This window comes from Dermacentor silvarum, chromosome 8, assembly GCF_013339745.2.
Source record: "Dermacentor silvarum isolate Dsil-2018 chromosome 8, BIME_Dsil_1.4, whole genome shotgun sequence".
NCBI lineage: Eukaryota > Metazoa > Arthropoda > Arachnida > Ixodida > Ixodidae > Dermacentor > Dermacentor silvarum.
The window spans coordinates 48,699,998-48,713,780 of NC_051161.1; the positions used below are offsets into that span (position 1 = coordinate 48,699,998).

Sequence of the window (13,783 nt, forward strand, 5' to 3'; positions counted from 1 at the left end):
GATAGATAGATAGATAGATAGATAGATAGATAGATAGATAGATAGATAGATAGATAGATATCGCGCTTCGAAAAGTGACACTCGTAAAAACTTGTTATTCTACTTCAATATTTTCTTGGCGTCTTCACGTGCTGTTAGTCTTGAGCACGCCTTTGAGCACAGAAGCGACCAGGTTCTCTGTGAGCGTCAAATCGTCCTTGGATCCAGACGTGCAAACCAACTTGTAGCAGTTTTTTTATGCTATAGTCTTCCTTCGCTCTTTTCCCCGCTTTGCGGTTTGTATATTTTTGGCCGTCTATGACTATATTGAGTCACTAGATTGAAAATTGCATTGAGTGTAATTGCAACAATGTTGTGGGAGACCAGGAAGAAAAAAAAACTGATCAAACAGCCACCAAAGATGAATAGAGTAAGTAAGTAAAAATGTCCGATGGTCCGTTTCGAATCCTGCAATGTGCTGCTGTGCGCTTAATTGCAGATATAACAAATTCGGGGAATCTGCGGTCTTAGTTCTCCTCATATTCTGCGTAAGCGGCGGCATTGGTGAAAGTCGTGTTCCGGCTTTACTCAATGAAGCAACCTGACATGCTTACCATTGTGTAATTCAGTGGCAGAAAGTGTTACAGACATTGATATTACCGAAGCACCGTGCACTGTGGGAATATAGTAATATACAACATTGGAAAAGCCAAGCATGAAAAGAGTGGGCTCAGGCTCTATTATAAACAATCGCTCAGAAAGACGCCACCTTCACAGTCTAAGTTTTCTTTAAACGAGCAGTATAGGCGTCTTTTATTAAAGCACTACGGATTTGCAATTAGTATTATTCAGTATTTGGCTGCTGGCATTTCTTACGACGCAGCAGCGTAAGCTTTGGTACATTCTTAAGAACAAAAACAATAGCTATACGTGCTTCAGGCTGAACGAGGTATGTTTCATATTGGAACCCAGAAGAACGATAGCCCGCCTTGCTTTCATCTTACCAGAGAAAGGTAGTTCCAAAATACATGGCGCTATTTTGGAAATAAAAGAACAGCTGTCGCCAGAACGAAGCTCCGAGTTCGCTCCATATCTTAATTCTAAGAAAACGTCGAAGCACAATATAAAGTCGAATGGTCGTACTCTTGCCGAAACAACCTGAACGAACGCTTGTGCCAAGTTCAGGCAGCTGGCTCACGTTCTCCGGCGTTACAGGAGATAAAAAACAAAGGCATTGCGCTACGACTTCCTTTTTCAATGTCCTTCGAATCACTCAATTGTTTGTACACGCCCACACAATGCGAGGTTTTAAAGAAATGCTTCACTCACTCGCAAATAAACAAACGGTCTGTGCGCGTGCATGTTTCGAAACAGATAAACAAACGCACACTGCGCAGTTATTGCGAAACGAGAAGTATGTACAATTAAATTGATGGCCAATAGCAGCATAACTTAATTTTTGTAACGAATTTTTCAAGTGCCGTCTGGTGAGGGCACCTCGACAGAACAAGCGACACGTAAGCGTGCGTGTTTCGCAACGCAGAAACAAAAGCGCACTGCACAGTTATCGTAAGCAGAGACGTATATATAATGCAACAGAAAGTCAATAGAATTACAACTGATATTTTGGAAGGATTGTCTCTTTGGTGTCAGTGCACTTCAACAGAACAAGTGGCATATGTACGCATCCATGTTTCGCAACGCAGGAACATATATAGCCCGTACTGCTGAGGTATCGTGGACAGAGACGCATGTATAACGCAACGTAAAATCAATAGAAACTCAACTAGTATTTTGTAAATACTTTTGTAAGTGCTGTCTCTCTGATGTGAGGGCACCTCAACAGGCTAACACCACAGTAGCGGTCGTGGATGATGTTCCAAGCGTTGCCACTCCAAGTACCAGCGCCCTTATTCATAATGCGGCGTCGACGGATTTCCTTCATGTGCCATCGTTGGTATAGCCGTTGCTGAAGGTATTAGCAATAACAAGTGCGTTGCTTCAAGTATTTTTCGCAGCGAACTTCTCGCAGAAAGTGCAGGATAATGTCGTCTTCACAGAAGCATGGAGCACACATTCGCCAAGTACGCCGTTCCCTAGAAAAATAAAGCACGACATTTTGCTCCATATCAAGAGAAAGTTTGTTGAATGCAGCTGAACGTCAATAAAGACGCGACACATTTTCGCTAACGACTTCGGTGAGGGCTGATTTCTGCGGTACATCATAAATAAAACGTGAAATACGATGAACGACGAAGTGTAAGTGATAACGAGCCGCGTAAAGGAATTCTTGTTGTGGGATGGAATGTGGAGTTTATCGAAATGGGTGCTGTGGGCGCTTTGTAACTGCCCCGCCAAAATCATGCATGGAATTTCATTGAATCTCGCAAGAAAGTATACTGCACGCAACAAAATGTCGATAGAAACACCAATGAATTGTAAGTTTGGAAAGGGTTCTACGCCTGGTGTGCAAACAACTTAACAGCGCCACACAGGGCAGTGTGAGATAGAGAGATAGAGAAACAAGAAGGAAAGGCAGGGAGGTTAACCAAGGTTTTGTGGTGTTGGCTACTCTACACGTGGGAAAGTGGGAAAGAAATATAAGGAAGAAAGAGAAAAGGAAGGTCGTTTTGCGCGCAATCATAATGAAAGTTCAGTCATCTATAGGTTCACTCATGATGCATGTTTACTCACAAGCGCTAATCTAGTCCGATTGCCCTCGAAAAGCACATTAGAGCTTTGGTGCCCTTGAGCATACTATAGAGATTTTCGGCCAGAGTCCCGGGATCTTAGCTTCCGAGATCGGTCTGTCGTCTAAGCGGCTAAGACTCATACACAGAACATCTCGTTGAGAGTTATGGGTTGGAATGTGGCACAAAATGTGTTCTATGGTCTCATCACATCCGCAAGAGTTGCATACGGCGCTGTTGATCATTCCGACGAGGAATGGTGAGAATAGGATAAAGGGGCGGAGACGACACAGGGAGTACCTAGAGGATGCTTCACAGCGAATGAGCCCAACACAGAAAGGATAGAGGTGCTGGCCATGAGCCAGTTCTTCAACTAAGTGTAATAGCGTACATAAAGATCGCATTTATGGTTGGACTCCCATGGGGAGATGACCATCTCGATGGATGTATCAAGTAGCCGAGTGTAGCTATACCTCAAGGGCAATGTCTGTCACGTGACGTCATGACGAAGAAAGAGAGAGAGAAAACAAGAGGTGGCTGCATCATGAGCCTTATGGAAGAAATATTGGACTTCTCAAGTGAAAGAGAATGTCACTTTCGCTCTCGCCTCATCGCTGATCATCATCCTCTCGTGCGCTTGTTTAAAAGTGACTAACCACACCAGAACTACCGTAGTTTCGTGGGTACGACCAGGCTCTGCATATAAAGAGCGCGTGCCACGCTAACAGGCGCATTACAATAACGTAACTCTGTAAAATCGACCCAGCACAATTGTAGGCTCAAAGCAAAGCTCCGGAACCCAATCACGCTGAGTGGATTCACTCATAACCGACTTTCACTGTTGCGTCTCTGCTGAAGCATGGCATGGCTTCACGGTAGCGATCTGTTCGCCTTTATAGGTGGCTTCTTGGCGGTCATGTACGCCCTGCCGTGAAGCCACAATTGAACTCAAAAGTCGCCTATGAGTTTGCTCTCCCACTGTGCGCTAGGATTTCAAAATTTTTGCTGCGGATTATGAGCACGAAAAAGCTACTTAATCTGCGTTACTGCACAGCTGGAAAGATCGAAATAATCGTAATAATAAAGCGTCAATGCTACTAATTCCGGAGAGGGAGAGATATACTTCGAAGATAGCGAGGCAGCGAGGTTAACCGGAAAAGCGTCTGGTTCGCTACCCTATACAGAGGAAAAGGGGGACGAAGTGACTAAACCACGAGAGAAACATAGAGAGAGAGAAAAAAGAAACGTAAACTTTATGTGCTTACGGCGCTGCGGTAGAACGAGGCTACTTGCTGGAAATGGCTTACTTCCAGATCCGTGCTCATCCCTGATTCGCTGAGCGTTTTCGATGACGGTGTTTTTGACGGTGTTAGTGTTAGCCTTCGCCGCACTACTGGGTAAATCAACTTTGTTTTAAGCAACTTAGTTTGAGTTTTTTTACAGAAAAAAAAAAAAAACTGCCGACCACCAGACACCGTACCGCCAGACTGAAGTTACTGTACTTTATCCATGCATTTCGTGTAGTCACCTGCTCGTACCTCTTCATCGCCCTGCGTTGGAGACAAAACTGGAAACAATGGCCGGGAATATTTCTGCACAGAACTCTTCAATCTTACCAGTTTCTCAGATCCTTATAGGTAGGCGCCGCCTTCAAAAAGCCAGATACAGTGACTGACAGAATGCGTAGGATAGGGGGAGAGGGGACGGTCGCATATTTTTTATGTCACCTATGGACAACAAATTTCGCTATAAAGTGCCATTTTTTATAGTAACACGAAGGAAACTTGAGATTATCAGCACTTCGAACCTGCACTTTCTTTCAGCCGGATTTTACATTTCGAGTACTCTTTCAAGCAATATATAGGCGACGACAAAATAATAAAAAAAAAAGTTTATTTTTCTGGTCACTGCTGGCGTGTCAGTCAATTATCCCCCGCAGTGTATGTTTTCGGGGGCAGAGTCATTCTTCACTGAAAACAAAAAGAAAACAAGAAAGAAAATGCAAGCAGGGTATAAGAAGACACAGCCAAATGCTGGCATGTCGCATTCCGCCATCTTTGGCGTTTTGAGCCAATCAGAGTGGACGCGCATCCACCCTGTATGAGCCCATGGGGCAACTGCCACGATGGAGAATTCGACAAATTTAGCGGAATTTGGTAGTGTCCGAAATAACACCAACGGTTCTCGAGGCAGTGCGTTTCGAAACTGCCATGGCTGAAGAAACACTCGATCGCTCCTTAAACCTTCTTTCCCGCCAACACTTTCTTGACGAGCTGCTCGTCCGCTTCATTGGGCAACGTCACAAGCAAAGCCGGGTCGTCCTTCATGGCTCGCTGGATGGTCTCGTAGGCGTACTTGTTGCCAGACCAACTTCTGCGGCACACCTGTAGCACGGAGAAGGAGCTGAGTTATTTCGCGTCGTCGTGGGGTTATTTCTGAATTAAGGCATAAGAAAGGCAGCGTAATCAAGAGGATGAAGCGATGACAACTCTATCGAAGAGCAGGGATTACACGCGTTTGCTGCTTCTTCCTGCGCACTATATAGGGTGTCCCACGTAATACCTTGAGCCAAACTTCAAAAATATGCAAATGCCACGCAGCCGGGCACAACCAAGGTAATGTTGTTTGCCGTCGCTTGGAGATGCTCAGAGTCTAAATCCCGCCTAATTACCTAATTAGTCTTAATTAATTATTTCAATGTGTGTCCCAGCTAAGGTTAGCCTAGCTGTTCAACTAAAAGAAAATATTACAAAGACATGGTGGAAGATACAATCATAAGACCTACGGTGTTTTGTCGCCAGAAGTCTGACGTACGACCGAACACCGTTGGCCTTAAAATCGTAAAATCGTACCTTGCACAGCGTTCTTTAAATCTTTCTTTCTTTCTTTTTTTACGTTGGAAAGCTTGGCTACCGTTATCTGGGGCACCCTATACACTGTTCGCGTGAATGCGCCTACGCATCGTCATCTTACAATCGCGTCGCATTCCTGTAACGGGGATGATGCGCTATACGACAAGAAACGCGTTTTAAAGCTCGAGACCTTCAGCGCCTGCCTTCGGATGACGCACGGCTCTGGAAACTCAGAGCCATGACGTCACGCCAGTGGTCTAACAACCCGTGAATTATTCAAAACGTATACTCACTCCGTTGTTGACGTCCCAGGAGAGAAGCGTCGTCAGCCGCCCGTCCGCCTCCTGAAATGGACAGTTGACATAGATAGTATAGTTCATTCATTGAACGAAATGTAATTCACGAAACTATAGTTATAGCGATGTCAACTTTTAAACATCGATGTGTAGAGATAGATCCATCAAGGCGATAGAGTCATCAATGCGACAGAGTTAGTGCTCGGAGACCTGTAGACGACCTCGCGATAGACCAAATGCGTGCGGGAAATGCGCAATGAAAGTGGGACCGACAAACCTTTGAACCTGCAGATGACGCGTCATGTCATTTTACATACCATGAGTCGGCGACTGCGCCACATGCATTCGAATCAATACAGCTGTATATTGGCGTCATCCGTATAACATTCGAAAATTGGGGTTGCAAAAGAAAGGAAAAGAAAAAGAATAAAAAAAGATGTTGCATTATCTCGACGGTGCTAGAAAAAGTGATGCTTCTAAATTTATTAAGTTCCTTTGTTTTGTTTTGTTTAAATTTCGTTCATTTCATTTGTCTACGTCACCTATTTGTGTATGCAGTTAGCTTTAGACCGGCATGTACCGTTGCCTATCGGTCTGATTATTAAGTGTGCACCTTCTCTAGGACCTGTGCAGTGTGCAGTGCGCGAAATGTGTTTGTGCGATGACGTTCTGTGCGGACAACACTACTCCTGCGTGTAGTGTGTGAAAAGTGCACAACCGCGTATTGGACAACGTGTGTAAATAGTAGCTCCTTGTACGATATCATAATCACCTGTCACCTACCTCTCTCTGTATCACCCACTTCCCCTTACCCCAGTGAGGAGTAGCAGGCTAGAGACACGCTCTCCAGGCCGACCTCTCCTCCCTTCTCTTCATTAAATCTACTCTCTCTCTCTCTTTTGATAATAAATGAATAAATCTGATTGATTGATCGATTGATTGATTGATTGACCAAACATGAGAAAAAGAAATGAAAATGCGGGTAGGATGCAGCAAGTCGTCAACTTACTTACTTAGTGTGAAAAAATGTCGCAGATAATAAATATAGGCAAATGAAAAGTACACATCTGCACTGGATACTCGAATACTATCGCATCAAGCGGCTTTGCTGCACCGAGAAGCCACAGACGTGGTCTCCTTTGAACTAGGTGTGAAAAAAGATCCCACATTATATAATTCCACGGTGAAAGATGTGTGCTATGGCTTTAGTCTCGCCCCGTGAATGATGTCACTTGCAGCTGACGACGACGCTGAGGGGTCCGCGGGGAGGATTGCATATGTGACATCGGTAACAATTGTCGCACCACACGGTATGGACCAGTGTAACGCGGCTGTTCCGTATCAATATATATCATATGATTACAGCTGACGGTGGTCGGCTCCACACCCCGCTCAGTTGCACTTCGCTCCTCAGGCGGGACGTTTGTCGAGTGGGCCCCTCAACAACACTTTGCAATAGGGAGACACGGTTTAAGTCATGGATCCGGGGCTTCACAAACAGATGCGACGTAATGCTAACAAATTTCTCTCGCATTCACAGCTAAATTGCCGCTGAAGATATTTTTCCCCCTTTTATTTTCCACCGTGCGCACTGACATAGACGAAAAAAAGGTGGCCGAATGGAACGGTATCTTTGCGTTGGCTGTGCAAAGAACTATTTTTTTTAATCTCTTTCTACTTATGTTTAATGTGCTATCTGTGAAATGTCCTTGAAATACAGTTCATACGCCAGGGTATGAAGAATGTTATATACATCATATATACCATATCATTTTCTGCCATTTATTAATAACAATTTTTTTTTGCAATTGACCACCCCGCGTTTGACTGCAAACTGCTGAATAGCTGCAATGTTTCACTGCACGAATCATCATCCTTCATTCATTTAACGTTGTAGAGAAGCCGGCGACATATCCACTTCACTCTATTACCTTAGTTACACCTTGAGAGAGGTATTACATAAGGGGGGGGGGGGGGGGGGGAATATGTCAGGACGTCATTCGCATAATGCATATTTGAGTCCATAGACAAGGAAGTGAACTAGCTAAGTGTTAAATACGCTAAACACAAATACATAGACAGAAATGACACAAACTAGGAGTACAGGGGCAGATAAGTGCGTTAAACATAAGCCACAGTTGTTTTATTGTTGCCAACATCTCCAATTCATAATGCATCAATAAATCAACAAAATATTAGACAAAAGAACGACTCCTCTCTAACCTTGGTTCCGTCGAGGACACAGCCGAATCCTCCATTGATGACTTCTCCCCTGCAAAAAGTAGAAACAAGCTTGAAACGCAGGATGACATGCCCGAATATGTGGAGACAATAGGTCGCAACGAGTTTTAAAGGCCGTCGCAGGGTCTCCAAACTTCGACACAAAGTATGCATTTGCGTACGCAAAAGCAAGCCTCTTTAGTGAAATCATGCTCTTCTTCCATTATCATAGATTTTACTTTGCGATTTATTTAGCGATTTCTGCTAGGAGGAGCTACATCAAAGAAAGTAGCGTGTCTCATTGCCTAGCGATGCCTCAGAAGTACACCCTCGCAAATATTTCGAACTGGTATATTTACCGTGGGGGTGCATGTTGCTATAGAGTTTACCACTTCTTTTTATTTAAAAAAATCAGCTAGCTTTCCGCGGCACCTCATTGCCAAAAATATGAAAGCAAACGCGTTCTTAAAATACCAGATATGTGCGTAGCTGTCGTGTTCACTAAACAAATGGAGTGCTAGCGGTTCCTTTTGCAGCTGTAACTAGGTACTTGTCCCTTAGCTGCGTACTACACAGTTCTCGTATCCTGTATATAGTACGTTCCGTTGAGTGAAAAAGTGTTGCTGGACATGACACCAACGAAGCGAGTCATCAAGGCTATGTAAAGAACTTGTAGTTAACACCGCCGGGCAAAGCCTGGTTAACCTCCATGCCTTTCTCTTATTGCTACTCTCTCTCTCTCTCCCTATCTCTCTCCCTCCTTCTCTCTCTTAGTTAGCACCGCCATAGGTTCAAGACAGTGAACAGGCCTTTCAGACACGAACGTGCATATTGATACGGAACAGCCACCACAGTGTGGTTGCACTGAGAAGAAGGAAGACGACGCTATATCAAGCGGGAACACGTCGTCGAGAGGTATACTGGGATCGATACCCCGCACCTCCACCAAATAATGTTACGTGTAGCTGATGCCCAGGGCTATTTACAATTTATTTACAGGGAAGCTAACGGAGGCCAAAATGGCGGTGCTATATCAAGCGGGAACACGTCGTCTTCCTTCTCCTCGGTGCAAGCCACACTGTGACAGCTGTTCCGCGTCAATATAATCGCATCCTACAGTTTATACTCGTCATCGCTCCTAATACTGCTCTTTTCCTCCTCGTTCTCTTCCCTCTGACTTGAGTAGCCGGCTAGGTGGCTATACTGCCTCAGGCCGAGCTCTCTGCGTTTACTCAATAAATTCTCCTCTTTCCACGTAGTACGTTCACTGTGCTTCTCCAAAAGACTAGCGAACCCACTGTATCGGTAAAGTGAACAATTAATTATAGGCGGTGTCCAAAACCCCACGTCTATGACGTGTTTCCGGCTTCCAAAATCGCGTCCGGCGCCTTCGACCAGCCAAATCATAGCCTTTGAGACCCACATTTTATATCCAAAAGGTGCCACCCTATGAGGCGTGAATTTGGACGCCACCTATTCTCCAATGAAGAGAGCAAGAACTCTTGAATATGGAGGTTATACGTGAGATCAGTAGTTGCTCCCGCTAAAACATTTGACAGCAGCCCCTTGGTCTTACAGTGTTAGGAACAGTGCGGCTGCTCTAGACGGCTAGTTGTTCACGTGTAAATCTGGTGCGCGTTTTCGTTCGTGACATCGACGGTGCTCCAGTTGCATAGGCCCAGCTAAAGGTCATTTTAGGCGAACAAGTTTTCTTTTCAGGGCAGTTCACCAAAACTGGCGAAGCGGTATTGAATCCCGAATGTCCTGGAGACTAATCTGTTAAGATTATTTCATCAGTGCACGTCTTAGAGTGATTTGTCGTATTTAATGCTACGAACTATCTTTAGTTGCAATAATAATCTCGTGGAATTGTTGTGAATCTTACGTCAAATTTATTTTGATACATTCGTGTGTTTGTCATCCTTTACTTATTTAGTGTTCTGCAGGTAACATTTTCTTTCTTTCTTCTTTTTTTCTCGAATAATGGTGTGATTTTTTGTCGTCTGCCAGGAAATGCCAGGAATTGCCACACAACCTCACTGTCCTGACTTCTGTACTTCCGTAATGTACTGGCTTTCGGACTTCTATAGCTTTTGTTTATTAGTGTTGTTACGGGCAGTAAATGTTATTCCTGTTACATTATGGTCCCCCTGCCATCTTATAGTTGGTACTAGCCAAGTCAATCCGCTCTCAGGAACATGACGCAGCTTAGCTAGAGCGCGAACAAAACTGGCATGTGCATGAGACAGTGGTAGCGCTATAGGTATGCTGAAACATTGCTGTTTTTTTTTTTTTTTTTTTTTTTCATGTTGCTTCAAGTGAAGCCTTTCAGTGAATGTATTATCAAAGACAACTTTTTCAGCACTCCGTGCGACAGGGGCATGAAGTTAAATGTCGTTAAATGAAGTTAAATTAAGTAAAACTAAGGTAAATGAAGTTAAAAGTTGAAAGTTATGTCGACTTTCTAAGCCTACTTACCAGCCAACACCTCCACCGTTGTGAAGTGCCACCCATGTCGCCCCCCTTAGTGCGTCCCCGACGAAGTTTTGCACGGCCATATCTGAAAAAGAATATGATGCCACGTGACGTTGCAAAGACGTTGCAAAAACTCAAAAGAGCACGAAAGTTCATCGCATACGCTTCGGGATGCCTATCAACTTTATATTTCGTAACGGTCGATTTAGTAGCAGCCTGTACATCGATGTGGTGACGGTTCGAAAAAATGGTTATACACTTACGGCTTTCTTGTTCTCACTATAGTTCGATTTCTGAATAGTTCTTAGCAAACGCCTTCATTGAGTGTTTAATGAACCACTGTGGTGGTAAACGGTATAGTGCTATTAACGATCCCAGAAAAGGTTTTATCGTGTATCGCTCACTTAGTTAAAGTAATTTTCGTCAGTGTTACGAACATGACTATACTGAGAACAACGTAACGAAAAAAAAAACATATGCCCTGTAATAACTTCCCATGTCCAATAATCATATATGATATATCCGAACATAGCCTCCTATATAGGAACATACCAGTTTTTATATAGATCCCCATATATTCATATGGGATCATTGAATATGGGGGTTATGGGGCACATGGATTCTTCTCATAGAGAAAGCTGTAAGTGCAGCAATCAGTTATAGTTGCAGCTTTCTTGTTGCCAGTATAGTTAGTGTACTGATTGCCTGCGCTTCGCAAATGACTCCATTCAGTGCTCCTTGTGCCAATGCGGTGGTAAAAAGTGACCTGTTGCTAACAATCAGGGTAAAAGTTCCCCTGTGTTTCATTTAGCCAGTTAGTGTCAAAACATATATAAAGACATTTCCCTTAGCTTTACTAATAAGACTAAGAGCCTAGTAACGTGTGATGTAAACTTTATTTTTTGTTTGCGTGTTTAATAGGGTGCTTTCTTCGAGAGTGTTGTACCAACCTGCAGTGAACGCTGATCCGTCGTACACGTTAGATGTCTCCCTGTACGGGCTGTCTGCGCCGCTCACGTCGTGATGGTCGCGGCTAATCACGACTGGGCCCTGCCGTGAGTGAATGAAAGCAAAAGCATGACAGTTATGCTTCAGAACAAAATGTGGTTCAATGCGAAAAATGGCTGGCTGGTGTCGAATTTATAGAGACAAGTTAGAAGAACAAGTAAGGGGCAAGCTTGTGTCATCGATGATGTTACTTCTCTTACGCAGCAAGGAAGCGTGCTTTACTATGGGAGAAAATCTTGAACTTAGTACACGCGAAGGAGCTGTTAAGACGGATAACTTAAACAGTGAGGTAGGCATAGAATGTATGAATTAAAAAAAAGAAGAACAGGAAAGGAAAGAAATAAAACAGGCCTCGGATAAATATTCGGTGGATCCCACGCATAAGTGGGAATCGGTTATAAGCGAAGTTTTTTCATGATGAAGTTTTTCATTTACTGAAATGTCGGCACTTCGCTTCTTCTTCACTTCTATATAACTCAACGCTACTCGTTAATTGCAGGCTTTATTTCTTTGTTTACACACTAGGCTGCTTCTGATGCGGACGCCTTAAATTTCTTCTTTTCAACTTCGTGACTTCTCTCCTCTTGTTCTGTGTCTATTCGGGCACCTATACTCGGAGGTCCACACCCGTTCTGGGGGATTAGCCAAGAATGTTCATGTTGACACGCGCAATTATTTGTCTTTTCCTGGTGACCGCCATTTCCCCGACAAACCAATGTTAAAAGTTATCGCTCAGCGCGAGACGCGCCTTTCTGTATCGTAAGTTTCTAGAACTTTATGGTTGGTTTTATCCGTTGTATGTTGTCACCGAACCTCGTGTAAACAGATCAAATGCGGGACATAAATTGTGTGGTACTTTCTTGAAGGTGTAGTACTTTCGAAGAGTCATGTATAAAAGCCGACGTGCTCGACCCGCACACCGGATTTTCTACGATAGACGAATGTGCTCGCCGCTGTCATTGTGCAGAGTGTTACTTCTTTTGTTGGGCACAGGCTCGCCCAATAAACAGTTAGTTTCGCGACTCGCGTTGCTCCGCTGTGGTTTCTCACCGTCACGACAACGTGACAATGTACCTAGAGCTGCATGCTTGTTTGTACAAATCCAGTGACCCATGTTGTCTGCATGTACACACGCCCAGTGGCACAACATGCCCAGTTGCACGCACTCAGTGGCGCAAGCTGTTTATTCGAGCACATAATTAGTGGCTCAAATTGTTGTATAATCGACAAGAGAGAAGAAGCCAGCGGGCCAGTAACCGTTTAGTTGAGGGAAAAGGCAAAGAAAGCTGCGCTTTAAAACTACATCTCGCCTAAAGCTGGCTTTACTGCTTTACCTTGCTGTAGTGCAGTGAAACCTACTTAAATGAAAAAGCGTGCAGAGTTTTCGTTTTCGCGTGAGCTGTTGACGGTTGTGCGTGCTGAAGCACCGAAAGGATGCACACAAATATGCGCAAATCAGTGTAAAAAAGTAGAACCGAAATAAAATGGCTGCTGAACGCTGACGTTTAGCCACGCGCAAAGTTACTTCGGGTACAGTGAAAAAGTCGGTGTTACGTGTCTACAGGGCGCGTATATACCTTGAGTCGTCCTTCCCTAACGGCGAGGTTGAAGGCGAGGGCAATCTGCGTCCTGCCCGTCTTGTCCGAGTAGAGGATCCGCGCCTGGGAGCCGACCACCTGCGGCGCACACAGCCGGGGATGAGATCACCACCGCGCTCGCACTTGCTCAAGAATTGACAAGAACCTGTAGTAAGTTTCGGTTATCCATAAATACAACGAAGAAGCTGCTTGAAGTTTATTCGCTGCCGAAAATTATCATCACTAGGCGGTAAGGAAGCTTGGAAGCACGGGTTCACTTAAAGAGTTGAGGAGTTGATGGGAGCTAGTATTCTGCGTTGAGAATCACTCACCAGGTTATGGTCTGCCGCCTTCTCAATCCACGCGATGTTGTCCTTGTACTGCTGCTTCACGTGCTCCGGCACTGCGGGTCGAAGGCGTGAAACAGTGAGTGGCTGAAAATACCACTATCCGGGAGCCTGAACCGGTCAGCACTATAACGAACAAGCTCAAACGGAGCAGGAATCAAAGTGAACCGAGGCTTGTCTTCTTTTCCAAAAGGAAGGATTCGCGGCAAAGGGCTAGCAAGCCTAATAGAGCCTCGGCTCGAATTTCGTTTAGTACAGTGAAACAGTGCATGTCTACAAAGAGGAAGAGATGAACTTTATGGTACAAGCGGGCTCATTGCCCGAGACGTCGTCGCTGGT

At 44.4% G+C, this 13,783-nt stretch overlaps 1 protein-coding gene across 1 annotated transcript in view; it reads right to left on the reverse strand.

The window, feature by feature from the left end:
* Positions 1–4,546: 4,546 nt before the first annotated feature.
* Positions 4,547–13,783, reverse strand: part of LOC119461170 (urocanate hydratase) — a 33,671-nt gene continuing 24,434 nt past the window's right edge. Inside the window, exons 16-22 of the mRNA XM_037722391.2 lie at positions 13,430–13,500; positions 13,098–13,196; positions 11,463–11,562; positions 10,516–10,597; positions 8,041–8,089; positions 5,815–5,865; positions 4,547–5,053 (exon numbers count right to left, since the gene is read on the reverse strand). Coding sequence (XP_037578319.1) covers positions 4,907–5,053; positions 5,815–5,865; positions 8,041–8,089; positions 10,516–10,597; positions 11,463–11,562; positions 13,098–13,196; positions 13,430–13,500 — 599 coding nt within the window. The 3' untranslated portion in view covers positions 4,547–4,906. The remainder of the gene's footprint in view (positions 5,054–5,814; positions 5,866–8,040; positions 8,090–10,515; positions 10,598–11,462; positions 11,563–13,097; positions 13,197–13,429; positions 13,501–13,783) is intronic.